A 27,235-nucleotide genomic window follows, 5' to 3' on the forward strand; every position below is an offset into this window, starting at 1 on the left:
GTAGAAATATGTGCAGATTATGGACGGGCAGCTTGCAAACACGTGCACAGCATGAACAGCCATGTGTCAGTACCCCCAGAAGCCAGCTTCGTCCGCCCTCCCCGTCCTCCCCACGGGGAAGCACCCCGTTGCTTCTTACCCCAGAATTAGCTTCACCTGTGTACCCCCTGCGTGTGGCTTCTTGCAGGAGGCGCTGGTGGGCTTCTCCCCAGCAGCCCTGCAGCTAAGGCGGGTTGCTTCTGTTTGCAGGATCGGGTTCCCTCTGACGAGTGTGGCTGACTTCTTGTCCATCCTACTGTGGTTGTCTCCAGGGTGATCCAGCCTGGGTCTCCTCCGAGGGTGCTGGCTGGGTGGACCTGTGCTCTCCTCCATGTCCTGTTCTAGGAGTGGATGCATAGGGTGCAGAAACCTAACCCTAGTCTAAATGCTGCTTGGATCCCACCTCAGAAAACATACATGCAAGTCCCCCAGAAGATATGTTTGCAGATAATGTGACTAGCAGCCTCCTAGAGCAAAGACCAAGAATATTTACAAAATATAAAAATATCCAGGACCAGGACGCCTGAGCGACTCAGCGGTTGAGTGTCTGCCTTAGGCTCAGGACGTGATCCCGGAGTTCCGGGATCGAGTCCCACATCAGGCTCCCTACATGGAGCCTGCTTCTCCCTCTGCCTCTCTCTCTGTGTCTCTCATGAATAAAGAAAGAAAATTAAAAAAAAAAATCTAGGACCAAAAGGTAAGCTTCATATCATCTGATATCCCAGAACCCCTAAGGATAAGAACAGTCAGCTAGTTAGAACAATAAATGATGCAGATGACAGAGGAGAAAAGGACATAATTGCATAAGTGCAAATGGTCTAAACTCCTCTATAAAATGGCAGAAATTTTTGGGGTTGGCCAAAAAAAAAAAAAAAAGATCGGGATCTGTTCCCTATAAGAAATGCACTTTAAATATGAAGACAAAATAGCTTAAAAGCAAGCAGATGGAAAAAGTGCCATGTCAAATCACAGTGATTTGGCTCTAATAACATCAAATAAAATAGATTTCAGACAAAGGATTTTTTTTTAAAGATTCTATTTATTTATTTATTTATTTTAGAGAGCGAGCAGGAGGGTCGGGGGAGGAGTGGAAGGGGAAGGTATTACAAGCAGTCTCCCAGCTGAGCACGGGGCCCAGCGCCATGCAGGGCTCAATCTCATGACGCTGAGCCAAAACCAAGAGTCGGACACTTAACCCACTGCAGCACCCGGGAGCCCCCAGAGAAAGGATTAGTACCAGAGAAAAAAAGAGTAAAGGGATCAATTCAGCAAGAGAACCAAACAAACCTGTTTATGCATCTGTAAGAGCTTCAAAATACAGGAAGGAAAACCAAGCCACAGAGAGAACCAAACCAATCCCTGCTCCCCTCATTTCTACGCACCTTGTCACCCTCCACCCCCTCCCCAGCCAGTTTGAAGCTGCATCCACTGGCGCCTTCTGCAACCAGGCAGCAGATCTCAACCAGGTGCCTCAGGGCTTCGGTGAAGAAGCAACCCCCACCGCACCCCACCTCCCCAGAGCAGAGACTGTATTTCCTTGCTGGGCTATTTTCAATGCCGACCCTGTTTATCAGCTGGGATGCAATGAGGCCTGGTAGGGACAGGCCCAAAGAGACAGCAGCGACATGTTGCTAGGCCCCTGCCTCAGCCTAAGGCTCTGTAGACCCTCTGGAAAGGGGGAGCCTCGCTCCTGCAGGCTCACAGGGAAGGGGTGTCGAAGATTCTCAGGCTCATCCTTCCAAACATCCTCATCTGTGTCTGAAGGTCGCTCTGTTCCTGTCAGCGCCCCATCTTTGATGTAAAAGACGTAACATTTTCAGCTCTGCTACCCTTAAGATCAGATCCTAGTGCGACTTCCAGCACCCATTCAAAGTGCACTGGTAAGTGGGTTCTCATGTTGGCAACTAAGGCTCGTCCCACCGGGAGCCCTCGGAATCAGCATGTGGAATGTTCCAGGGAAACTAGGCTGCTTGCCAACTGACCCTCCTTGCCTACTTGTTGAGGATTTGGGGGTGAAAGTCTGCCCCCCACCTCTGGGTCTGTCTCAGGACATCACACCCGATCTCTCCAGAACGGTCCCCCCACCAACCCTCGGGCCGGCAGACCAACAACCAAGGTCAGGACCATGCACACCCGAGCAGAGACGAACCATGTCTACTCTGAGGGGACCAGCTTATCGGTGCACCCGCAGGGACCAGGGGAAGCCAGCTGGGCAGGGACGGAACGTCAGAGGGTAAGGGGCATTCATTGCTGCAGGAGCATCCTCATGTGACAGGTGACTGGTGTCCAGGCAAGGCCACCCGAGATGGGTCCTAATGCATTTCTGGAAGCTTGGCTGCATCAGTGGCCTGCTGTGAACGAGGTGGAGAGGCAGGAACTGGCCTGACATCATACAGGAGGCTCAGGGAAGGGAAAGTGTTAGAATGGAGTTTTTTTCGTGACCCTGTTCCCCAAAGGGTCCCAAAGGATCCTCTCTAAGGCCACAAGAAATCCCCCATGAAGGGAGTCAGCATCTGCCCCTATAGATATTTTCAAGCTTGTGTTTTATTTCTTTAGACACAATCTGTCCACACTCCACACTATGTGTCTGGTACAGTCAGTGTCTGTGGCAGATATTGTCGCTGTCTGATACAGTTGGTGTCGGGTACAGTCACTGTCTGGTACAGTTGGTGTCTGATACAGTCAATATCTGATACACTCAGTGTCTAATACAGTCAACGTCTGATATACCATATGTCTGGTACAGTTGGTGTCTGATATGCTATGTTCCTGATACACCGTGTGCCTGATACAGTCGGTATCTGATATAGTCACTGTCTGATATAGTTGCTGTCTGATACCCTGTGTGTCTGATACAGTCACCATCTAATGCAGTTATTGTCTGATACAGTCAGTGTCTGAGACAGTCGCTGTCTGATACAGTGTCTGATACTCTGTGTCTGATACAGTCAGTGTCTAATACAGCCAGTGTCTGGTACAATCCATGTCTGATACAGTCAGTGTTTGATACAGTCGGTGTCTGGTACAGTTGGTGTCTGATATGCCATGTGTCTGATACACCATGTGCCTGATACAGTCGGTATCTGGTACGGTCAGTACAGTCGCTGTCTGATACCTTGTGCATCTGTTACAGTCAGTGTCTAATACAGTGTCTGATACAGTGTCTGATACACCGTGTACCTGATACAGTCGGTGTCTGGTACACTCAGTGTCTGATATGCCATGTGTCTGCTACACCGTGTGACAAGAGCCGGTCTTTGCAGGCCTGTCTGCTGTCTGCAGGTCCTACTGGGTCTCACTCATGGTTCCTCTGCCCTTGTGTGCTTGCTTATTTTTATACAGAGCTCATTGTCCTTTCCTTCAGAAACTACTTGTAGGAGCGATTTGACGCCCAGAATGAAGGCACTTTCCTCGGGAGACGATCAGTGTTTGCTGCTGCCCAGCCTCAGTCCAGGACAGTCTGAAATAAAACATACGGCTTGAGTTTTTTCTTTTGTCTTTTTTTGGGGGGAGGGGGTGGAATTGCTTGCTTATATAACGTGATTGGGATGGAAAACCCACATTCAGTGACCCTCCCCACCCAGCCCCATGCCTAGGGCCCTCTCCCCTGGGTCCCAAGGGGTGGGAGATGTGGCTGGTCCCTCGGCTGTCCCTGGGACTCTGCTGCACGCAGGCCTCGGCCGGGCATGCTGGGGCTTCCTGCTCCCTGCCAGCATGGTCCTGCGCTGCTGGGTCAGAAATGACCCCAGGAACATGGTCCTGGGCCTGAGTCAGAGAAGAGAGTGTTCCTCAGGTGTGAGAGAGGGAGAGGAAGGGCTGAGACCCACCAGGATGGCAGCTCAGGAAGGAAGCAGCCTGTCTGTTCTCTCTAGCAGGTGGTGACCCATGGGATGGAGGGTCACATGGACCTGTGGGAAGTCAGAGAAGGACGGAATGAACAAGCCACTTCTTTCTTCAAACATGAGGAATGTGAGACCCTCTAAGGACTCCAGGCCAAAAAGTGTGTCCACCGCAATGAGGGACCAAGCTGTGGCCTGTGGACAAGGCCCACTGGGGTCAGGGCCAGTGGTGATCGGGGCTGTAGGCCAAATCAGTCCCAAAAGACAGAGACCACACAGGCAGCATTGTGAAATAAAATCAGGCCTTGAAAAAAAAAATCTGGGGGCACCTGGGTGGCTCAGTGGTTGAGTGTCTGCCTTTGGCTCAGATCGTGATCCTGGGGTCCTGGGATCAAGTCCCATATCAGGCTCCCCATGGGGAACCTGCTGCTCCCTCTGCCTGTGTCTCTGCCTCTCTCTGTCTCTCTCATGAATAAATAAATAAAATCTTTTTAAAAAAAAAAAAATCTTTTTTAAAAAAGACTCTTCCAACTGGAAATCTTTTTTTAAGATTTTATTTATTTGAGAGAGACAGAGAGAGAGAACAGAGGGACAGGGAGAGGGAGAAGCGGGCTCTCCACTGAGCAGAGAGCCTGATACAGGGCTCAATCCCAGGACCCTGAGATCATGACCTGAGGCTGAAGGCAGATCTTAACCAACTAAGCCACTCAAGTGCCCCTGACCTGGAAATTTAAGTTTCTTAAATTATTTTCAACATCTCCAAGGACAAAAGAAATACAGATGCAAATTGCCTCTATTACACTATGTTAAAGTGCTACGTACCTGAGCCTAGGGAATCTGCTAAAACAGCGTTGAAGCAAGGTCTGGGTCGCAGCCTCTCTTAAATACTGATGTACAGGAACTACTCTTTCATTTTCCAGAAAAGAGAATAACGTGAAGGAGGACAAAGGGAAGGAAAAGGAGAAACGACTTGACAGCTTCTGACTCAGATTAGGCAGAGGCCTGTTCATTGAAGCATTTTCATGCAGTTTGGGGGTGGCAGCAAGCAAGTGTCCCCCCACCTCCATGGGGAGGCGTGGGTGACCAAGGTGACTCCAGCAAAACTGTCCCTCTGCTCACAACTCTTTTGATACCAACTGTGGGAACTTCCACACCAGGCGAGGGTCCAACTGTTCAGTCACCAATCACCAATAGGCTATGTTCGCCTTTAATTCTGATGCTACATCAGACAGTGGTTGGGGCTGCAGGAATCTTGAGGTTCTTCTGGGGTTCATGCCAGCTTTTGGCTGGGTCCTCAGTAGGGTTTCTGGCTAGAACATGAGCATGTGGCCTCCCACAAGGCCTGGCCTGCCTTATTGCTTGGTGGCTGGGGTCAGGGTATTCCTTCTGACAGACGAGTCCAGAACTGAGAAGGATTGGGTTCCTCCTGGATGTCAGGCCACCATTTATGAAGTGGCCACCTGGTGGCCAGGGGCACCCAGATCCTTCTCCATAGGTGGGTGTCGGAGCCACACAACTTCCACAGCCCGAGGCTTCCTGAAGCTCGAGCTCACCTCCACCTCCATTAAGGGCAGTCAGGGAGCTGCCGTCAGATCCTGTGAAGACAAAGACAAACATGGTGGGTCCTCTGCTATCAAGACACATGCCAGTGAGCAGACAAGACAGCTCTTGGCTGAAGGGAGACTGTGATGTGCATTTCAGGGAAGAAAGTAAGCAACAGACATGGAGGTCTAGGAGCCAGACCTTGGAGGAGGGGAATTTCAACAGATGGGAACGGCCCTCCAGGGAGGTGGAATAGAACAGCAAAGACTAGAGACAGTCTGTTTAAACCATATGAATGCATCATTTTTATGTGGGGAAAATGATCAAATATCAACACTTTCAGAGAAGTCCACCTACAGTCCACCTACAGGCAAAGAAGAGCACAGTGCAGCTAAACCAGTGGTTCTCAAAATACCTTCCATGGAATTCTAGGGCCCTGAGCCCCTTCGGGAGACCTGTGAGATCAAAACTCTTTTCATTATACTAAACCACTGTTTTTGCTTTTCACTGGGCAGACATTTATATCCATGGCCCAAAAGCCATGGTGGATAAAGCTGCTGGAACCTTAGCCTGCGCCAAGATAGTGACAGCAAATTCTACTAGTACCTTTCACCATCATGCACTCACAAAAATAATCCAGTTTCAATTTAAAATGTACTGATAAAAGAGTAAAAACAGTTACTTTTATTAAATCTCAACCGTGAGTACCCAGATGTTTAATATTCCACAGGAAGGAATGCACAGTTCATAGTTAGCCCTTCTACCACACAGAGAAAGACAGTAGCTGCCCTGTGGAAAAGCACCTGTGCAACTGTTTGAGTTACAAGCTGAACTAGCCACTTGCTCTACGGCATACCACTTTTACTTGAAAGAATGACCAATGGACAGACTATTCAGTTGTTGACAGCGATTTCTTGAGAGTAAATGGTGTGAGCTGGCGGCTTCAAAGCAAACAACAGACAGTATTTGTTACCAACAATAAAAATTTGAGCCCTCCAGCGAAAATCAGGATTTTGGAAAACTTGTGTCTTCTACTATGACCCTGGGATTCCCAACAGCTACGGACTCTCCTGATAGGTTCAATGGCAGTTTTAACAATGGTGCTTTTTGGATAAGGTGTGATAAAACGTGCCAACACCTGGATCTGCATCACTGTGGACTGGTATTTGCGATGTTACAAAATCACATATTGGGTAGAAGAGCCACTCAAATGCAAGACAGACCGGCAGATTTTACTACAATGGAACATGCAGATTTCATAAAATTCATCAGGTTGGTTTCAGAATCCATGTCCTAATCATTAATAAACTACCACCTCTCCAGTTTAGTTCTGTTATCAAAAAGTAATAACAACAAATACCTAAAAGAGGCATTAAAATATACTGCCTTGTGGTGCCTGGGGGCTTAGTTGATTAGGCATCTGCCTTTGGCTCAAGTCATGATCCCAAGGTCCTGGGACTGAGCCCCATATCAGGCTCTCTGCTCAGTGTGGAGCCTGCTTCTCCCTCCATCCCTCTCCACTGCTTATGATTTCTCTTTCTCAAATAAATAAATAAAATATTTTTTAAAATGATAAAATAAAATACCCTCCCTTTCTCCAACACACTAACTAGTCTATAAGAGGCTGGATCTGCCTTACATGCTTCAGCCAAAGCATGTCCAACAAGTTGAACACAGCAGCAGATACGAGGATGTACCTGTCTCCTAGTAAGCCAAAGATACTTGTAAAAATATAAAACAATGACACCCATATTATTAAGTTTGTTCTTATTATTACAAGAAACACTTAATTTTTTTCAATTAAAAATCATTATTTGCCATAATGTTAATATGTTATACATTTATTATTTTAAAATAAATTAATATTTCTAAATTAGTGTTATTTTTATATAAATACCAATTTATTTCCAAATCTATGTATTCACATATAAATAGCATATGTTATCATTTACTTTGTTTACAGTTATTTGATAAATACTAATTTTCTATCTTTATGGATTACTACTATTTTTTTTAAAGATTTTATCTATTTATTCATGAGAGACACAGAGCAAGAGGGAGAAGCAGACTCCCTGCAGGGAGCCCGATGCAGGACTTGATCCCAGGACCCCAAGATCATGACTGGAGTAAAGGCAGATGCTCAACCACTGAGCCACCCAGGTGCCCCGGATTACTACTTATTTTAACAAATACTGTAAATGAATTGTTACTAGATATTACTTGGATTTAATTTCTAATGTAGTAACTCTTAGATGCAATCCCATAAGCCACAGTTCTTTAGTTGAGTAATTGTTCAGAGTAAAGGGATCCTGAGACCAAAACGTTTGAGAACTGCTGGCCGAGAGCACACGGTGAAGTAATGTTCTCTGAAAGCAATGGGACCATGCTCTGGCTGTGCCCCTCGACCTCGTTCCCTCAGCGTCCCCCAAGTTCCTGCCCTGGCCACCCGGCCCAGGGCTGGACCCTGCCTTATCGCCTACCCTGGAGGAGCGCTCTGGAGCCTTGCAGCCTCGGTTACCTTTACCAGAGCTGGGGTCAACAGCAGCAGCAGCAGCTTCCCTTGTCCTCGGTCTCCTCCAAGAGCACAGAGCAGCATGGCTGGGCCTGGGTGCTAGGGGGTGGGGAGAGAGCTCTTGTGCACCCGTGACCACCTGGCCTGTGCACCCATGAGTGTGCACAAATGAAGTCTCAACCAGTGTTTTCCAGGATAGCTGGGACACTAGCAGATTCCCCAAGTCCCCACCCACCCTTCCCTCCAAGGACCCCTAGACAGCCTACCAGGGAGCCCTGGGAATTCTGGGAACGGGTCAGGACAGGAGGGTCCTGACTCTAAGGATCCTGCCCAGTGAAGCCTGGGAGCAAGAGGCAGGGAGACCAGTCTTCCTTAAGACCCCGGGTGGGTGATGGTCCTACACCACCTGCAGTGTTTTGCTGGGGACTCTGGCCAAGGCCTTGCCATGACTCTTGCTGTTTCCCTCTCTGGGAAAGGGGATCACTGAGCTATGAGACCTGTTTCCCTCTCTGGGAAAGGGGATCACTGAGCTATGAGACTCCAACCTAGGGTTCCCGATACCTGGCAGCGACTGACCCTCCATGCTGGGGGCCCCCCCTCTCCCCGACCTGGGCCCCTGGCAGTACCCCACCTCCGTGGCTCCCCTCCCCCCTCTACCCACCTCCTACCCCTTATTCTCCCTCATACCTTAAATAATCTGGGAATCTGTCCCTGAAGGACGCCAGCCAGTCATCCACAGTCTCCCTGCCCTTGTTCCCTCTGAGCTGGAAGATCCCCATGATGGGTTCCTGTAGGTTGGCCAAGCCAACGTCCTGCAGGGAGCAGCCAGTGGGTGAGCCCAGGCCCTGTGTTCCCAGCCTCCTCTCTCAGGAGGACCCGTTCACCTCACCCACCTACAGGCCCACACCCCAGGTCTACCTCAGGCCCCTCACCCGGCCTGTACTGCTGGTCAGAGCGTGAGACATCCCTGCCTCCACCTCACAGCCTTGCCGTGAGAGCAGGTGGCCCAGCGCTGGTGGGCCTGCGTGTGGCTGGGGTGAGGAGAGCACACCTGCCCAGACGGGGGGCCAGGACACAGAACTGGAAGGCCCCCAGCACCCGGCCTTCCCCAAGAGGTCCACACTCACCCTGTGCTTCGTGAAGATGTTGTGCAACTTCGTGGTGTCAGTGTTCACCTGAACCAAGATGTCCTCCCACTTCTTGGGCGCCAGCTTCTTGAGGTGGGTGGCCAGGGCCTGGATGTACTCCCCAAAGACCACCACATGCAAACTTCGCATGATGTCCTGCTCCCCAAAACACAAGGAGACAGAGAGGCCTGAGTGGAAGCTGTCCCAGGACACGGTCTGGCTGGCCCTCGGGGGTGGGGGTGGCGGGCTGTTACACGGACTTCTCTGGCACAGGCCTGTCGGGGGCTTGTCTCCCCACCACGAGGCAGATTGAAGCCCTAACTGCCAGGTTTCAGGGGTTCCTGCCTCAGCTTCTGGTCAAGGCAGTCGCCCCCAAGTGGGCCTCCTACCTCATACGTGAGAGTGGAGTACATTTTGGGACGGCCCTCCAGACTCTGCCACAAGGCCTCCAGAGCTCCAACCAGATCCTTGTCCTTCCTCACGAAGTAACCCAGGAGCAGACTCTGCAGACAGGAAGGCCAGACGTCATGGAGGCCCCCGGGCTGCCTGGTCTGGCTGTGCTCTCTGCCCCCTAGACTATTCTCCCCCAGCCTTGAGGGCCCCTCCCCTCCCCACCAGGCACACGCTTCTGGACCAGAAGGGCCCACACCGAGGGAGCCAGAGGCTTACCTGGCTATCTGTCCCAAAGCTCTGTCCACCCTCCTCCTGCTGACTCCTAGGAGTACCCCAGATTCAAACTGCGGCCCTTGACTTGAGCTCCTCCCTGGAGCCCTCCAGAGTCCTCCCGGGTGTCCCCCTCTCTCTGGGTCCCCACAGGACCGTTGCCTGGCTCCAGATCTCGATGATGCCTTCACCCTCCGGATCAGACTCCCAAGACTCAGTTCTCAATGGACGCCAGAGGGGACAGGCAGAGGGGGCAAAGCCAGCCTACTCGGCATTTAACCAGGGGACCTAAGCAAGTCCCAGGCCCACTACACCCCAGTGTCCCATCTGCATGATGAGCCTCATCGGCATCATCTATAAAACAGGGTGCCAAGTTCGGTCCATGTGCTGTGGCTGCTGGGAGTTCTTTTTAGAGGACCCTGGGGCTCTAGATGGGCCAGAACAGAACAGAACAGAACAGAATGCTGGGACGGGGGTGAGGCAAGGCAGTATGCCGGCCATCCTGGAGGAACCTCCCTGTGTCTTCCTAGGTGCTCAAATCTCTGTGGAAAATCCAATGGCAAGTGTCTCCAGAGCTGGTCCTCACCGCGAAAAATGAATCACTGGATAGACCTGCAGGAATGGAGACCCACCCACCAGGACCTCCCATCTTCCACCCAGGAAGCCCCCATTAGAACAGGGCCCTGAACCCCAGATTTGTTTTTTTTTTATTTTTTTTATTTTATTTTTTTTTTTTTGAACCCCAGATTTGAAGGGAAAACTCTCTCCTGTGGCTTCCACATCCTAGGAGGCCACCTTGCACACTCAAGACTTGACTTGGGGCCAAGCCAGCCCCTGGGTATCCTCAGGGACCTCATCCTCCAGTGTGACAGCTGCAGTGCCAGAGGGGCAGGGACGGAGGCTCTAGGACACACTGAAGGGACCTTGCCTGCCTGGGACGCAGCAGGCTCAAAGCCGGGATCTGGGGGAGGGGGAGCAGATGTCAGGCCTCTGCTGGTCTGGCAGGAGAGCTGTTTCACAGGTGGAGAAAGGAAGAGGGGATAAAGGGAGGTGCCCTCAGCGGGGAGGGAGCCAGGCCTCAGAACAGGAGGAGAGGCCAAGTCCAGCTGCACCCACCCACCCTCCGCACCCACCCACCCTCGTCCCAGCTGGCCCAGCCTGCTGCTCCAGACAAAGAACTCCGGCCTGAGGAAGGCAGAAGGCCTGACCAGGAACCTCTCCAACCAAGTCCGCCACTGGGGCCCTGCCGTGTCCCACCCCAGCAAAGGCTCTGCTGGGCTGGGCAGAAGTCCAGGGAGACACAGGCAGGCGCCTCCTGCCTTGGTTCTCTGGGAACAGAGAAGACCCCACACAGGGCTGGGGCACTGGGGGACGGCACCTTGCACAGGGCTCTGCCCTTAAACAGGAAGTGGTCCCGGCTGTGGCTCTCGATGTCGTGGATGGTGTCTTGCACGACAGCGTCCAGATGTGCCGGCAGAATGTGTGCCCAGCTCAGCTCCTGCCACGTTTCCCTTTTGGGGCAACCAAAGTGATCCATAGGGGTGGCCCAGCGCCTTCCACAGCCCCAGGCTGCACACCAGCCACACCGGTGCCCCTCCGCGCCCGTCGGGCGGCCCTCATCTCTGCTGCTGTTGCTGTCTATCTATCCGGTCCCACTGTTTACCAGTATTTACAGACTGTTGTCTCCACGTGGTTTAAAATGCAAAAGGTACAGTGGAAAACTCGCCCAGAGGCGGCCAGTGCTACCGGTGTTTCCCTAGGAAATGGGGTCATACTGTACAACACATGGGTGTCCTCTCCCCTTGTCTCATGGTGGTCAGTAGGGACCGGCCACCCAACCCGCAGCCTCCCACTGGCCTCGCCCAGAACCTGGACCACACCAGGGGGCCGTGCCTCACACACCCTCTGGCCCCGCCCACGCCCCGCCCCGCCCCCCTCTGGCCCCGCCCACGCCGCGTCTCACCGCCCTCTGGCCCCGCCCCACCGCGCCTCACACCCTCTGGCCCCGCCCACACCGCGCCTCACCGCCCTCTGGCCCCGCCCACACCGCGTCTCACCGCCCTCTGGTCCCCGCCCACGCCGCGTCTCACCGCCCTCTGGCCCCGCCCACACCGCGCCTCACCGCCCTCTGGCCCCGCCCACACCGCGCCTCACCGCCCTCTGGCCCCGCCCACGCCGCGCCTCACACCGTCTGGCCCCGCCCTACCGCGCCTCACACCCTCTGGCCCCGCCCACACCGCGCCTCACCTCCCTCTGGCCCCGCCCACACCGCCTCTCACCGCCCTCCGGCCCCTCCCACACCACGTCTCACCGCCCTCCGGCCCCGCCCACACCGCCTCTCACCGCCCTCTGGCCCCGCCCACGCCGCGTCTCACCGCCCTCCGGCCCCGCCCACACCGCCTCTCACCGCCCTCTGGCCCCGCCCACGCCGCGTCTCACCGCCCTCTGGCCCCGCCCACGCCGCGTCTCACCGCCCTCTGGCCCCGCCCACACCGCCTCTCACCGCCCTCTGGCCCCGCCCACGCCGCGTCTCACCGCCCTCCGGCCCCGCCCACGCCCGGCCGCACCCCACGCACCTGAGGATGCAGCAGTTTGCCAGCACGTGCACCTCGGGGAGGGGCCCAGCAGTGGCGTTCTGGTGGAGGAAGTGGGCGGCCTCGGCCTCGTACCTGCAGTGCGAGGGCGGAGATAGAGCCCCTCCCGCCAGCCCCGCCCCCAGGCCCGCCGGACCCAGCCAGGCCCTCAGGACCCGCTCCCCTCCCCACTTCGCTGCTGCTCTCTTCACAGAGTCACAAATGTGGGTGACAGTGACCGAGAGGTTCACACGGCAGAGTTTACTTGGGCCGGCTCTGTGCCAGGCCCTGCAGCCAGATGCTTCCTAACGACCTTTTCATTTACTGCGCTCCGGGATCGTTTGTGGTAAATGCTTTCAGAACCGGATGGGAGTGGTTTTTTCCCTTTGGCTAATGCAGTATTTGAGAGGCCCGCCCTCCCAGCCCGGCCGGCCCCCTGGGAGAGTCGGAGTGAGGCCTAGAGGAAGGGGGGGCTGGCACCCCGAGCCTGGGCTGGGCCCCTGAAGCGGCCCTAGAGCAGGGAGAGGATCAGGGACAGCACGCTGCTTCCCAAAGGCAGGAGAGAAGGCGCGCCCTCACTTAAGTCCCAAGAACAAGGATCAAACTGGCTACCCAACCACATTTTCTTTTCTTTCAAAGATTTTATTTATTTATTAATGAGAGACACACAGAAAGAGAGAGAGAGAGGCAGAGACACAGGCAGAGGGAGAAGCAGGCTCCATGCAGGGAGCCCCACGTGGGACCCCATCCCGGGTCTCCAGGATCAGGCCCTGGGCCGAAGGCAGGTGCTAACCCGCTGAGCCACCCAGGGATCCCCCAACCACATTTTCGTAAGTATTTAAAACCTGGCTGATTTCACCTAAAAATCCACATCTCTGGTCTCTGTTAAGTAACCTGCTTAGTGTTTGCCCCATTAAGGAGCCCATCCTAGGTGAACACAGCCACTCTGAAGGCCCCAGAGAAAAGAGCCTCGTGATGTGGTCTACACAGTGCTTCGTCCGAGACATGCTTGGGGCCTGAGGCACCCACACACTGACCCTGAACCCAGCCCTAGCCAGTCGGAAAGAGGCGGGGTCCCCACCCAAATCCTAGACTGGGGCAGAGCTGGGTGTGTTCCATCCTGCTGTCCAGTAGGGGAGCCACAGCCCCGCGTGGTGTTTAAAGGTCAATTAATTAAAATTAAATAAAATTTAACTGTAGTCCCTCCATGGAACTAGCTCGACAGCCACAGGAGGCTAGAGCCACCATGTCACATGGGATATTTCCAGAGGGAAGGTAGGAGGTGAAACAGGCCAAACTGGGAGCACCCAAAGCCAATGCCAGAAGCTTCCCCTGCTTCGGGAACTGGCCAAACACCCGCTGGCCCATGGTTAGAAGCTTGGTTAGCACTCCAACTGGGGTTTGGTCGACCCAGTCACCCACGCCTCCTTCTCTGGGCAAGGACCACCTTTTCACTTACCTTTTCAGAAACTTTGAAAATGTTTCCAGAACCATGGATTGCACCTGGCTAGTGATAGGTAGTCCAATGGGTTGTACTGCATTAATGTTTTCTTCCAGCAGCTGTCAATCAAAATAAATGGGCTCTCAGGGGGACCCAGGGACCAGTCACAAAGCCAGTGGACCCTAGGAGAATATGTCCCCCCCCCAGCTTTGTACCTGACACACCTGTCCTTGCAGGAAGGGCTGGAGTGCACAGGCCACCCCCCCACACCTCCCTGCCAGGCTGCCTGCTGCAGATGGCAAAGAGTAGACACCTCCCACCAGGCCCTCACTGCCCCTCCCAAGCCCACCTGTCTTGCCAGGCTTCTCTCCCTTGAACCCTCCACTGTATCCTGCCATCAGCCAGACTGAACAACTTCCTCATCTCCACACAGGGCTAGGCTTCTCCTGTGGGTCCCGGAAGCTGCCCCAGCCCCACCTGACACTGAACAGCGCTGCTTGGGATAAAGGCATTAAGAATGCTTAAGAGCACCTCCTCTTCTCCCTCTAACCCTGAGCGGTCAAGAGAAGAAACAGAAACCCCCTGCACCGGATCCTCTAAAAGAAGAGCGCCAGCCCCAACACACACCCACTGGTGGCCTCTCCACCCCCAATGGGCTGCTCAACCCTCTCCCCGAGGTGTCCCCAGACACGGGTCTCTCTCTATGCAAGTCCTCCCTGAGGTTGGAACGGGCTTCATGAGCAGAGACATTCCAGGAGGAGGCCTCTCCCCAGAAGAGATGCCCCCCAGCCCTGTGCTAGGACCTCATCTGCCTCTGCCCACCGCCCTCAGACACTGACACTTTGATGCCCGGAGCCCCAACCTCCAGTGTGCCACTCATCCTTGCTGCACATGGGCCCCAACACCCATCAGCCCGTCACCCCCTCACCCCAGTCCTTCCAGGGCCCCTCCCTTCCAAGCCGGGTGCTCAGGAAGGGCCAGGAACCCTGCATGGTGGGCTGGAAAAGTGCCGATGGGCATGTACCTGGAAGATTTCGATAAACGTCGGGCAGGAAGCCTGGGCCCATGTTTTCCAATCACAGATCAGGACATTTTCTAGTTGTTCCTCCAAGCTTTCCTGCCCAGAAAACAGTGAAAGCAACTTCTATCCCCATGCTCCTCTCTGGGGCACACCAGGCCCAGCTCCAACGGAAGACAGGAGCGAGGGTGAGAACCAGAGCCAGCAAGGGGGACCATTGACCAGCGGCCTGAAATCCCCCCACCCTGATGGTCCTATAACCGAGTCAAACTCCTCTTTCACGGCCTCCAGCCCTCCATCCATCATGGATGGCCTGTGAAGCACCTTCTAGATACACTGTCCTCCTCGATCCTGGCAGGGTGATTGCGCCCATGCCCCACACACTCATTCACCCGTAGGCACCGAGCAGCTGCCACTCCTGGGCAGCCAGAGCCCTTTCATGAGGGTACCCGAGAGGGGCTCCCAGAGACCCACAGCCCCGGGGCACACAGGGGCGGTGGACTGCTGGGGACCAGGCGGCTCCAGAGAGACCCGGGGCACTGAGGACCAACTCCTGGCCAAGAACCCAAGTGTGACCTCCCCACCCGACCACGGCAGTGATAAAGGGGAAGGTTCCCTGAGGAAGCTGTCCTCCTCATCTGGACTTGCACACGGCCAGTGCAGTGCAGTCTTGGGGGGGCTCACACTGGCTGCCCATGCTCCCACCCAAGTTTCACTCTTAGCCCAGGAGGCCTGCTGGGTCCTCGGCAGGCCTAGGCCTTCTTATCTGGAGAAGGGGATCGCCTAGAAGTGAATTCTCTCTGGCTCAGCCCTCAGCACTTTCCCACTCCTACCCCACCCCAGCCACACCCTGCCCTCCTCCTGGGTCTGGTCCAGAGAGGATCCCAACCCCACGTCCAGCTGATGCCAGCCCTCGCCTGGCACAGGTGCCCGGGGATGTAACGGCATCACTCCCACTTGGCCTCTTGACAGCACCACCACAGTAAGGCGCGTTGTCACGTTCGTCCTGGCTGCGTGTCTGAATGGACCACTGGACACTACCACGTGGCCCTTGACAGGTGCAGAGTGGGAGAGCAGGGAATAAGCCCTGTCTTCCTTAATTCAGCTCAGACTGCAACGCCACAGTTTCGGGGAGGACCATGAAGGAAAGAGGGCCTCAAACCCATGTGATCCAAGGAACCCAAAAAAGGCTCGGCATTTATATACCAGTTACTGGAAAAATCTCAGCTAAATCGATACGGATTCTTTACCTTACTGTCATAAAGCTTAGTTTCTCAGTCTGTTAGCTAAGAATGGCCGAGAGCCTCCCTGCAATCCCCAAACATCTCTTCCACAAGTCCCTAGGACGCGCGACACATCTGTGCCAAGACCAGGGGTGCCCTTATAGGAAATCACGTTTCAACCCCAGTAGGAGACTGTGATGTCCCCTTGAGTCCTCACTGTGTCTGCGTGGATTAACCGCAGGCGCCCACCTGAGGCCCGCTGGCCCTGCTCCGTAGCCCCCGGTGTGGAAGGTGCCGGACTGCACTCACCAGTCAAGGCAGAGACCTGTGGCCTGGTGCTCTCCCTACAGGCCCACTAGGCAGGGTTCCTCCCACCGTAGAGCCTCGGCACACTCTCACTTCCCATGTGACAGTGCTCAGGGCACAGAATCAGCACACCACCCCTCAGCCCCCCACCCAGGACCCACCCTAGCCCATTCCCTTGCCTGCTGTTCCCCAGATGCAGGACGGGGAGGCCTCTGGGTGAGGGATACTCCTGGATCCATTTACCTGTATTAGTCCCACCAGCTTCTTCTGCATTCGGGACATCCAGGGAACAAACGTCACAGAATCTAAGAGGTGCCTGACCGCGGGCTCCTGGGAGGTGGGAGGTGCACTCACAAGTGTCTTCCTGATGGGTCGGAAGGAGCCATGGGGCAAAGAGCTGAGCTGGGGCTAGGGTGTGGAGGTCAGCTCGGCGCTGAGGGCAGCGGACTCTAAGCTGGGTCCTGCCTCCTGCCGGCCTGTGCTGCCCTCTCCCCACCCCTGCACAGGGCCCAGTGACTGCAGAGGGCAGCTGGGCTGAGAAAGGGAGCCAGAGGCTCTATTGGTGTAGACAAGTCTCCGTGTTCTCTCTCTCTCTCTCACACACACACACATGCACAAAACATGCTAACACATCCACACATGCTATACAACAAACACACCAACATACACACACACACATGTGCGCACACGCTGTCCCCAGGACCAACTGCATCCTCCCTTCTCCGGCCACCAGTCCCACCCCAGTGGCCCCTCCAAAGGTTCTTTGTTGACCACAGTCCTACAGTCCTGGCCTGAGGGTCCTCACTCAGAGTGGTGGCCTCACCCAACACTGCAAGGTCCCCCAGGAGGACTCACCCTGGCTCCCCAAACAACGTTATCTTGGCCCAGGAGTACAGCATGTGACAGCTTTCCCTGTTGGTGCCAAAGGAGTGCATGAGCTCCCAGAGGCGGTTGAGGAGGACCTCCTGGAAGTGTGTCCTGTAGACCTTCCAGAGCTGGGGCCCCAACAGGCTGGCCCGCGGGGACCTCAGGCCCTGTGTCACAGCCTCTTCTAGCTTCTCCAGGTACAGGTCCACCTGGTCGCCAGGGCCCAGGGCAGGCACTCTGGCCTCCACATCACTTCTCAGCAGCTTCTCCAGCTGATTGCCCCAGGCGGCAACTCCGCCATCCTGGAGGTCACCATCCTGGAGGTCACCATCCTGGAGGTCACCATCCTCCCAGCTCTGGTGCTTCTCCTGTGTCCACTCTATGGTGCCCAGCACAGCCTGGATCTTTAGCTCCAGCTCCGGGCAGTACTCAGTGCCCTCCAGAGCCTGCTGGACCACCTGCCACATGCTCTGGGCCACAACCTGGTACAGGGATTTGCAGTCTTGCCCTTGCTTTACCAATGTCGGGATGCTCAGGTAGGCCTCCAGGAACTGCCCATCCTGGACCAACTCGGAGAAACCTGGAAGAAAGGAACCCAAAAAGATGGGTTTTCGAAGAAAAGAAGCACTCCCTTCACAGAGAAGGAGGTCCAGCAGAGGTAGCTGAGAATGTTCTAGAAAGAGGTTCTCCAAAGAAATGTGCATCAGGACCACCCAGAGGGCTCACCCAAGCCCAGGCTAGAATGTGTGTTTCCAATGGGTTATGGAGTCCAGGAGATGCTAACAGTGCTGGTCCTGAAACAACCTGCTATGCCCAGAGGGAGAGATTGGAAGGGAAGGATTCCACTTTGGATCCCAGAGGAGCCTCTGCAAGATACCCCAGCCTCTAGCTGCAAGAGACAGGCTCTAGTGACACTCAAAACTAAAAGGGGGGGGGGAGGCACTTGAGTGGCTCAGTTGGTTAAGTATCTGCCTTCAGCTCAGGTCGTGATCCTGGAGTCCTGGGATCCAGTCTGCATCAGGCTCCCTGCTCAGTGGGGAGCCTGCTTCTCCCTCTCCTTCTGCCCCTCACCCTGTTTGTGTTCTCTCTCTCTCACAAATAAATAAAATATTTAAAATAAAAATAAACTGAAAGAGGAATTGGTGGGCAGGGTTGTCCACAGCAATTGAACACCTGGATGCCAATTCTTATGGACTTCTACTTGAAAAGGCATTTTTGAACTTTAGGTTCTCCCTGAAATTTTCAAAATAAGAGGGCATTTATACTTCAAACTGGGACTCAGAGTGCCTTTCTATTGTCAAGGGTGAATGCATGTTCTCCCCTTTCCTATTCCTCCTTCCTGACAGCTGGGATGCACATGTGATGCCAGAAGCTGGGCAGCCATCTGGGGCCATGAGACAAGAACCCCATGTGGAGGATAGTGGAGGAGTACGATGGAGAGCTTCTGGGTCTCTGAGCACTGAGGAGCCCTGGACCACCTACCCAAATCTTCCATGAGAGAAGCAAATTTTATCTTGCTTAATCTTAAGCCAGTAGTTCTTTGGTCTCTCAGTGAAAGCAGCTGAACTTATAATAATAAGAATTGAAGAGGAGTGCAGTAGGGGATGGAAATTACTTTGAACCAGAGCAGGACAGCCTTCCATGGCATGCAACTATTTAGGGATGAGAATTCCCTACCTAGTTCTCCTAGATAGCTCCTCGTGGATAGTAATTAATCAGATTAGACTTAAACTCAGAACTGTAGACCCTGGAACTTAGATGGTTTTACCAGATGCAGGGCTTTTCGACATCATTGTCCTTCTGTCCGGAGCTGCACTGTCCAGCACACCAGCCCCGAGCCACACACGGCTACTTGGGCACTTGAAATGCCAAAACTGAGCTGTGCTGTCAGTGTAAACCACACACCAGATTGCAAAGACTTATCAGGGGGAAACCAAAAAAAAAAAGGTAAAATGTCTTAATTCTAACATCAATTGAATGTTGAAACATGTTGAAATACTACATCAGCTATATTGGGCTAAATGAAATATATCACTAAAATTAGTTTCAGGGATCCCTGGGTGGCGCAGCGGTTTGGTGCCTGCCTTTGGCCCAGGGCGCGATCCTGGAGGCCCGGGATCGAATCCCACGTCGGGCTCCCGGTGCATGGAGCCTGCTTCTCCCTCTGCCTGTGTCTCTGCTTCTCTCTCTCTCTCTCTCTGACTATCATAAATAAATAAATAAATAATATTTAAAAAAAAAATAAAATAAAATAAAATAAAATTAGTTTCATCTTTTTCTTTTTATATTTCTACTGTGACCCCTGAAAACTTTAAATTACTGAACGGCTCCCACTCTGTTTCTACTACTCTGGAGCACTCTCACCCCTCCCCCTGTAACACGGAGCTCCTGTTTATTCTGCACCGACCTGGCTGTTTTCTGGCTATGATCCCCCTACCCCAAAACAGAAGAGCTGCCCTTACAAAGCTGGGGTCTCCCGGGCTTCTTACAAACACCGCTGTGTTGGTACTATTTGTGTAGCACAGACACTGGTGGGGATGGACGTGGCAGGCAAAGGCAGACACGGGGTGTCCACTGTCACGTCATCCACACGCCCCAGCAGCCCCATCAGGCTATGCACAGCTTGGCTGCTCCAGGCCAACTGACCATCTCCCGGCATCCCAGGCCAGCAACACATAGGGCCAGCAGAAAAAAAAAGTGAAATGACCCTGAAAAGTGACCATCCTGGCAAGGATGCCCCCATGCCACCAGGCACAGGGTTAATGAGGACGTAGGAGGCCCTCAAAGATCCCATCACCTGTGAATCAACTGCTAAATACTTGTTCCCTCTTCGGAACCATGTCAGTCACCATCCAGATGCCAGAGATAGAAAGGCAGTGGTGACACCTCGTCCCTCCGTGACCCCATGCTCCCATTGCAATTCTGCAACTTCCCACTGACCTCAGAAACTCTGAAGCATTTTCTCTTCAGGAAAACACTCCCTAGATTACAAAGGTACCAGCTTCTCGCAGAAAACCAGCCCCCTCCCACAAGCCCACTAGGGACCAGAGCCTTAATAAACAGCCCCGGCCAGCCCTGCTGTTGCACTCAGGGTCACTTAGCAAGCTTTCCTGGGCACAGACACAGGCTGAGTCATGGAGACACAGACATGGCTTGGACACAGACACTCCACACACGGCTCCCTTCCCACCCCAGGCCTCTCTTCTCTCACTCCGGTAGCCCCAAAGCCTGGGCACAATCTAGCAGCCAGCTCTGCTGGCCTGCATTTTATTTTATTTTTTTAAAGATTTTATTTATTTGAGAGAGAGCACACAAGCAGGGAGAGGGGCAGAGGGAGAGGGAGCAGCAGGCTCCCCCAACTACAACTCCAGGGCTCCATCCCAGGACCCTGGGATCATGACCTGAGCTGAAGGCAGATGCTTCACCGACTGAGCCACCCTACCCCGGCGCCCCTGCCAGCCTGGATTTGAAACTTGACCTTCTCACTTGCTGTGGGTCCCTGGGCAAATGACTCTACCCTCCGAACCTTGGTTTCATCAGCTTTGAGATGAGCTTTGTGTAGGAGCCCACGGTGAGTCTCACAGATGTGATGACTCCTGGCTGGTTCACTCTGCTTTGGTACTTCTCTTGCTCCCCCAGACTGTGTGAGAGACCCCCTGGGCTCAGCAGCCCACCCCAGCCCTGTGACAGCCCTCTGCATGGCAGGTGGTGGTCAACAAGCCAGTCCCATTCACTCCATGTTGGACACTCCGGCCATGGGAAGGAGGTATCTCATCACTGTGCCCGGTCACCTCCAGGCACCCAGAGTGACATCCAGGAGGGTGGCAGACAGTAAATACCGAATGAAAGGATGAATATATGAGCAAAAAAAATGAAGAAACAGGACAAAGACTCCTATCAGATATAAAGGCAAGAACCAGGGGCGCCTGGATGGCTCAGTCAGTGAAGCGTCTGCCTTCAACTCAGGTCATGATCTCGGGGATTGAGATCCTAGGATTGAGGACCACATGGGGGGCTCCATGCTCAGTGGGGAGTCTGCTTCTCTGCCCCTCCCCCAGCCCATAAATAAATAAATAAATCTTTAAAAATAAATATAAAAAATAAATAAATATGGCAAGATCCATACCTTTGGAAGTTTCTGGTGGATCAGTGACATTTTTGTCTCCTTTATTTCTGCGCAGTACTCTCAGAAACCCTGCAACCTTGCTCAGCTTCGAAGAATGGCCTTTGGGCTCTTGTCTCTGGTGCCCCTGAGCCTCACTGGGCAGGAATTGTTGGAGCTCGAAGCCTGCTTCTCTTCCTTCCAGCCTGGCTTTCTTCTTGCCCCAGTGGATCTTCATTTGGACACAGGCCATCTTCCTGCCTTTGTGCCTGACAGCAACCTGGCCCTACACACACACTCTGGCTCTGGCAGACTTGCAAATCATGGAATTTCCTTCTTTCTCCACCCAAGAAAAGAAACAAACAAATGAGAGGAAGCTTAAAAAAAAAAAAAAAAAGGTGTGGGGACGCTTGGGTGGCTCAGAGGTTGAGCATTTGCCTTCAGCTCAGGGCTCAGGGTGTGATCCTGGGATCCAGGATGGAGTCCCTTGTCCGGCTCCCTGGTGGGAGCCTGCTCCACCCTCTGCCTATGTCTCTGCCTCTCTCTGTGTGTCTCTCATGAAGAAATAAATCTTAAAAAAAAAAAAGAGAGGAAGCTGATGACTGCGTCTAAAAATATAATATTAACACTTCTCAATTTTTCCCCAAATTTCACAGACCAGGACTTTTGGTCTGAGCAAAGATGGAAGTGGCAATCTCATTGTTCAGTCCAGGAACGTTTCCCTGACCTTTAGTCAACCTCAGGTTAGAGCCAAGGCCGTAAAGTTAGGCACATCATGCGAACGAAGCCTGTGGTCACAGTGGACCACCATCACCACCACCACCACACTCCCACCCACCATTGATTGCTGTCAAAAAGTAAGAATACACTCCTGTTCAGGTTTTTATAAAAATCTATCATTGGGATGGGGATCCCTGGGTGGCTCAGCAGTTTCGCGCCTGCCTTTGGCCCAGGGCGCGATCCTGGAGTCGCGGGATCGAGTCCCACGTCGGGCTCCCGGCATGGAGCCTGCTTCTCCCTCTGCCTGTGTCTCTGCCTCTCTCTCTCTCTCTCTCTCTATATATATATATATATCTATCATAAATAAATTAAAATTAAAATTTAAAAAAATTTGAACACCCTCTTTTAAAAAAAAAAATCTATCATTGGGGATCCCTGGATGGCTCAGCGGTTTAGTGCTGCCTTCAGCTCAGGTCGTGATCCTGGGGTCCCGGGATCGAGTCCTGCGTCGGGCTCCCTGCATGGAACCTGCTTCTCCCTCTGCCTGTGTCTCTGCCTCTCTCTCTGTGTCTCTCATGAATAAATAAATAAAATAAAATCTTTAAAAAAAAAAAAAAGGAAGGTGCAAACAGCTGGCTCAGGCCAGAACCCCTTCAGGGGCGGGGCCCAGTGGAGGTGAGGGGGCATTAGGAGCAAGCCTGCCCCTCCTGCCAGGGAGCCGAGGGGGTGTCGGGGGCGGGGAGGACTCGAGTTCAACAGGGTGTGTGCAACCGGCCAGGCAGCCCTTGAACTAGAAGAGAGGGAGGGAAGGGGAATCCACCCAGGCCGTAGCTGTAGGCTGCGAGGAGACCCCGGGCAGTCTTCTAAGAGCCTGTTTTATTATCAGGCTTCCGTGCACACAGAACAAAACTTTGGGTTTTTTCTCCTGTGGATCTGTCTTGTGTTATTTAATTATCTGTCCCGCTGCAAACCTTGAGGGTAGAGAAGGATTTTTTCTTCCCCTACAACACTCATCCCTCCAAATCCCCACCCCTACCCAGCTGCGTGAATCCCATCTTTCTTCAAACCAGGCTCCTCTGCACAATCTCACAGGCCTTGTCGTGAGGGACTCCATTCAGCATTCTAGAACAGTGCCTCATTTCCGAGGACTACTTTGGCTTATTTGCCATTCCCTGGGTTCATTACTTCTTGCTCACAGAGACAGAAACACACACAGAGCCACACTTTACTAAGGGGCACACAGTTTACGGACACACCAAGTTCTCGGGGATTTGGGCACTGCCGTAAACACACAATACAATATCCTCCCCATGTGCTGCAAAATGGGGCTCCTGTCCTGAGCTGGGTGTTTTTCATGGGGCACCTCCTTCACTCCTTGACAGCCCTATGAGGCAGGCCCTAAGTGAGATGCATGGGACAAGGAGATGCCCTGAGGCCTGGAGCTAGAAGGTACTGGAACCGGGATACATGCCCCATAGGGAGCCTCCATAGCCGCTCCTCCTAGAAATGCTGTTGAGGAGGGGAAGGCTCCCAGGGTATCCCTGTTTTCCTGACTCAAAGGCTTTGGGGCTATGAATGTATCCAAAATCTGGAACCAGAAAGATGCTCCACGTCTGGACTGATGTGCTTCCCCTGGTCACACACCTAGATGAGAGTACTCACAACATGTTCAGACGTAAGGGACCAACCTTGGGCGGTCACAGCTAAGTGGCCGCGGGACATGTGTCCAGCAGGATGGCTTGTGAATGCTGGCACCCCGCACACAGTTCTCTAGGAGTCCGAGATGAGCTTTGGAACAGGGCTGTCTCTAATGGGCATGGGTGGCAAGACTTTGGTGCCCTGCCTGGGTCTGGAAGCTTGGGCATGAGGCACACCTCAATTCTGGGGTGCCCCTCACCCCGCTCATCTGCAGCACAAAACAAGCAACCCCAGAAGCTGCAAAGCTTCGTGAGTCTCAGGTCCAAGTGAAGGCGGGGGTCCAAGAACAAAACAATCCCCTCAGTCGAGCTTGGGGCCAACAAGAGGAGCCACCGTCTCTATCACTAGATGCCTTGCACCGTGAACTCATGAACTCCAGGCTGACCAGCTTCTAGAAGTGAGAGGGTGGGTCTGGCAGCCTGGAGAGAAACAGCCCCGGGGATTTCCAGAGGCGCCTTCCATCCAGGGAGGGGCAGGTTTTACTTTCAGTTTTGTTAGCTCTTACTGGTTTTCTGCAGTTTCTCAGAAACCTCCAGGAAATTCTCATTTATTTTGCTCAAAACACAAATTGGGTGGGCTCACATGACACAGAAAAAAACCCCTCCTCCCTGTGGGGTTTCCAGGCTCTTAGAAGACTGCCCGGGGTCTCTTCGCAGCCTACAGCTACAGCCTGGGTGGATTCCCCTTCCCTCCCTCTCTTCTAGTTCAAGGGCTGCCTGGCCGGCTGCACACACCCTGTTGAACTCGAGTCCTCCCCGCCCCCGACACCCCCTCGGCTCCCTGGCAGGAGGGGCAGGCTTGCTCCTAATGCCCCCTCACCTCCACTGGGCCCCGCCCCTGAAGGGGTCCCGGCCTGAGCCAGCTGCTTGCACCTTCCTTTTTTTTTTTTTTTTTAAAGATTTTATTTTATTTATTTATTCATGAGAGACACAGAGAGAGAGGCAGAGACACAGGCAGAGGGAGAAGCAGGCTCCATGCAGGGAGCCCGACGCAGGACTCGATCCCGGGACCCCAGGATCACAACCTGAGCTGAAGGCAGCACTAAACCGCTGAGCCACCGGGGCTGCCACCCTGCTTACACCTTCCTACAGCACAAGTGAGCTCCAGACAGACTCTGCAGTGGCCACTGCTACAACCCCAGCTTGTCACCGGCCCCACCACTCTAAGGCACCCCCCAACCCTCCAGTGCCCCTTCTCTCCCTTGGAGCCTAAATCCCAAAGCTTTCCAACTAGGTTCACCAAGCACCTCCTCCTTTTCTCGCATCAGATGGACGGAACTAGGACCTTGGCCGTCCATCCTGTGGGGCCCATGCCTGGGAAAGGGGCCCCTCCGCCCTGGGGGAGAGGCAATGTGCCAAATCCATCAAGGTTTTATTTATTTATTTTTTAAAGATTTTATTTATTTATTCATGAGAGACACAGAGAGAGAGACAGAGACACAGGCAGAGGGAGAAGCAGGCTCCGTGCAGGGAACCTGATGTGGGACTCCATCCCGGGACTCTAAGATCACGCCCTGGGCTGAAGGCAGGCGCCAAACCGCTGAGCCATCCAGGGATCCCCCCCATCAAGGTTTTAAATGGACGTACACTCGGACCGAGCAATTTCACGATGAAAACATCCGATGTCCCAACAGAAAGGTACGAATTCACTCCACAAAGAGGACCACCTGTCTTCATAAAAGCTGAAGCCACCTGTGGGCTGAAATGCGCCAGGAAGGAAGGGGTCCGACAAACCGTCCACAGCACCAGAACAATCAGGACTCCCACAGCCACAGACAGAAATGAGGCTCACCTCTGAGACGCACAACACAAGGAAGAGCCCGGGGGGTGGGGTGCACACAGCTTCTAGAAGTCACCTCTGCTCCCTGCTCAGAGCACACCTTCCTTGTCTTCAAAGCCGGCAAGATCCCATCTCTGACCGACCGACCAGTCATCAGCTCTCTCCCTCTGGCCACACCCGGGAAACGCTGTCCACCTCTAAGGACTCATGTGATGCCATTGGGACATCCTAAGTCACATCCACTCCGTCCCTTTCTCTACACGTCCCAGGGATTAGAGTGGGAACATCTTCACACCTTTGCCATTACTCTGCCAACCTCAGTAGTACACGCTAGAGACTGCTCCTGGTCATACTCAGAGAAAGTCTCACTCCTTTATTTATTTTTTTTTAATTTTTATTTATTTATGATAGTCACAGAGAGAGAGGCAGAGACACAAGCAGAGGGAGAAGCAGACTCCATGCACCAGAAGCCCGACGTGGGATTCGATCCCGGGTCTCTAGGATCACGCCCTGGGCCAAAGGGAGGCGCCAAACCGCTGCGCCACCCAGGGATCCCCCTCACTCCTTTAAAAAAAAAAATTATTTATTCATGAGAGACACAGAGAGAGAGAGAGGCAGAGACACAGGCAGAGGGAGCAGCCGGCTCCCTTCTCGATCCCAGGACCCTAGATGACTCCCTGAGCCGAGGGCAGATGCTCAACCGCTGAACCCCCCAGGTGCCCCGTCCTCATTCCCTTCTATGGTTGCATCCTGCATCCCCTGTGAGGACAGACCACGGTCTACTCAACCATTCCCTTCCATTGGAAAATAAATAGAATTTTCTCTCAAGTCCACTTTAAGATAAGCCCAATGGGGGGATCCCTGGGTGGCGCAGCGGTTTGGCGCCTGCCTTTGGCCCAGGGCGCGATCCTGGAGACCCGGGATCAAATCCCACATCAGGCTCCCGGTGCATTGCATGGGGCCTGCTTCTCCCTCTGCCTGTGTCTCTGCCTCTCTCTCTCTCTCTCTCTCTCTCTCTCTCTGTGACTATCATAAATAAATAAATAAATAAAAATAATTATTTAAAAAAAAAAAAAGATAAGCCCAGTGGAATCCCAAACACACGTTTTAACATTTACCAGTTACTGATTATATAGCTGAAATAAAGATTTTTAGCAAGCAGCAAATTCTACACTGGCTCCCTGACCCACGGAATAAAGGTGTTCTGGATAGGAAAGAGCTAAGTAGAGGCCAATCAAAAATAAAACAAGTGCTCAGGGGAATCCTAGAGATGAGGATGCCGTCAAAGACAGAAACACACTCGCATCTAACTCGGGACAGAGATAACCCTGCCGTCCAGCCCCAGCCCTGCCAGTCCCACCCCTTGATGCTAAACCCTCCCTCCCAAAGCATTTGAAATGTGCTTGCTCGCTTCTGTTCCCGCCACTGCCCCACCCAAGCATCCCCACCTCAGACCCGAGACAGCAAGAGTGTCCTGCAGGATCTCGTGGCTCCTCTTCCAGGGCTGATCTTGGTGTTCAAATGCAGATCTGGTCAACTCACCTCTACCCAGCCAGTTTCCTGTTGCCCAAGGACTCAGTCACCATTATGAGGGGACCTTGAAGTCCCAAATAACTTTGGCCCATCCCACCTCCCCACCTACCAGTGCCCTCGTGGCCTGCTCCTGCCCTCTTGCCCACCCGCTCCCCTCACTCTCCTGCTTCTCCTGCAGGAGGCCTGCCAGCCCCGCAACAAGAGCTAAACAGCCTGATGTAGGCCCCATGGCCCCGACCTTGTCTACCTCCTG

At 53.5% G+C, this 27,235-nt stretch overlaps 1 protein-coding gene across 4 annotated transcripts; it reads right to left on the reverse strand.

Annotated features, from left to right (window-relative positions):
* Positions 1–2,565: 2,565 nt before the first annotated feature.
* Positions 2,566–22,257, reverse strand: LOC144321199 (uncharacterized). Of its 4 annotated transcripts, none has more exons than XM_077910707.1 (14): positions 21,277–22,064; positions 17,139–17,730; positions 16,527–16,647; positions 14,761–14,853; positions 13,755–13,855; positions 12,299–12,391; positions 11,101–11,233; positions 9,449–9,562; positions 9,060–9,215; positions 8,620–8,744; positions 7,945–8,031; positions 4,701–5,473; positions 3,867–3,947; positions 2,566–3,499 (listed from the first exon to the last, which is right to left on the reverse strand). In XM_077910707.1, the coding sequence occupies exons 1-11, from the start codon at positions 21,503–21,505 to the stop codon at positions 7,956–7,958; spliced, it is 1,833 nt and encodes a 610-aa protein (XP_077766833.1). In that variant the 5' UTR covers positions 21,506–22,064; the 3' UTR covers positions 2,566–3,499; positions 3,867–3,947; positions 4,701–5,473; positions 7,945–7,955. The 4 variants fall into 4 exon arrangements, with proteins under 4 accessions (XP_077766833.1, XP_077766832.1, XP_077766831.1 ...); XM_077910706.1 differs by having other exon boundaries at positions 7,901–8,031; positions 21,277–22,063; XM_077910705.1 differs by having other exon boundaries at positions 7,939–8,031; positions 21,277–22,062.
* Positions 22,258–27,235: the final 4,978 nt, after the last annotated feature.

Source organism: Canis aureus, chromosome 9 (assembly GCF_053574225.1).
Source record: "Canis aureus isolate CA01 chromosome 9, VMU_Caureus_v.1.0, whole genome shotgun sequence".
NCBI classification, from domain to species: domain Eukaryota; kingdom Metazoa; phylum Chordata; class Mammalia; order Carnivora; family Canidae; genus Canis; species Canis aureus.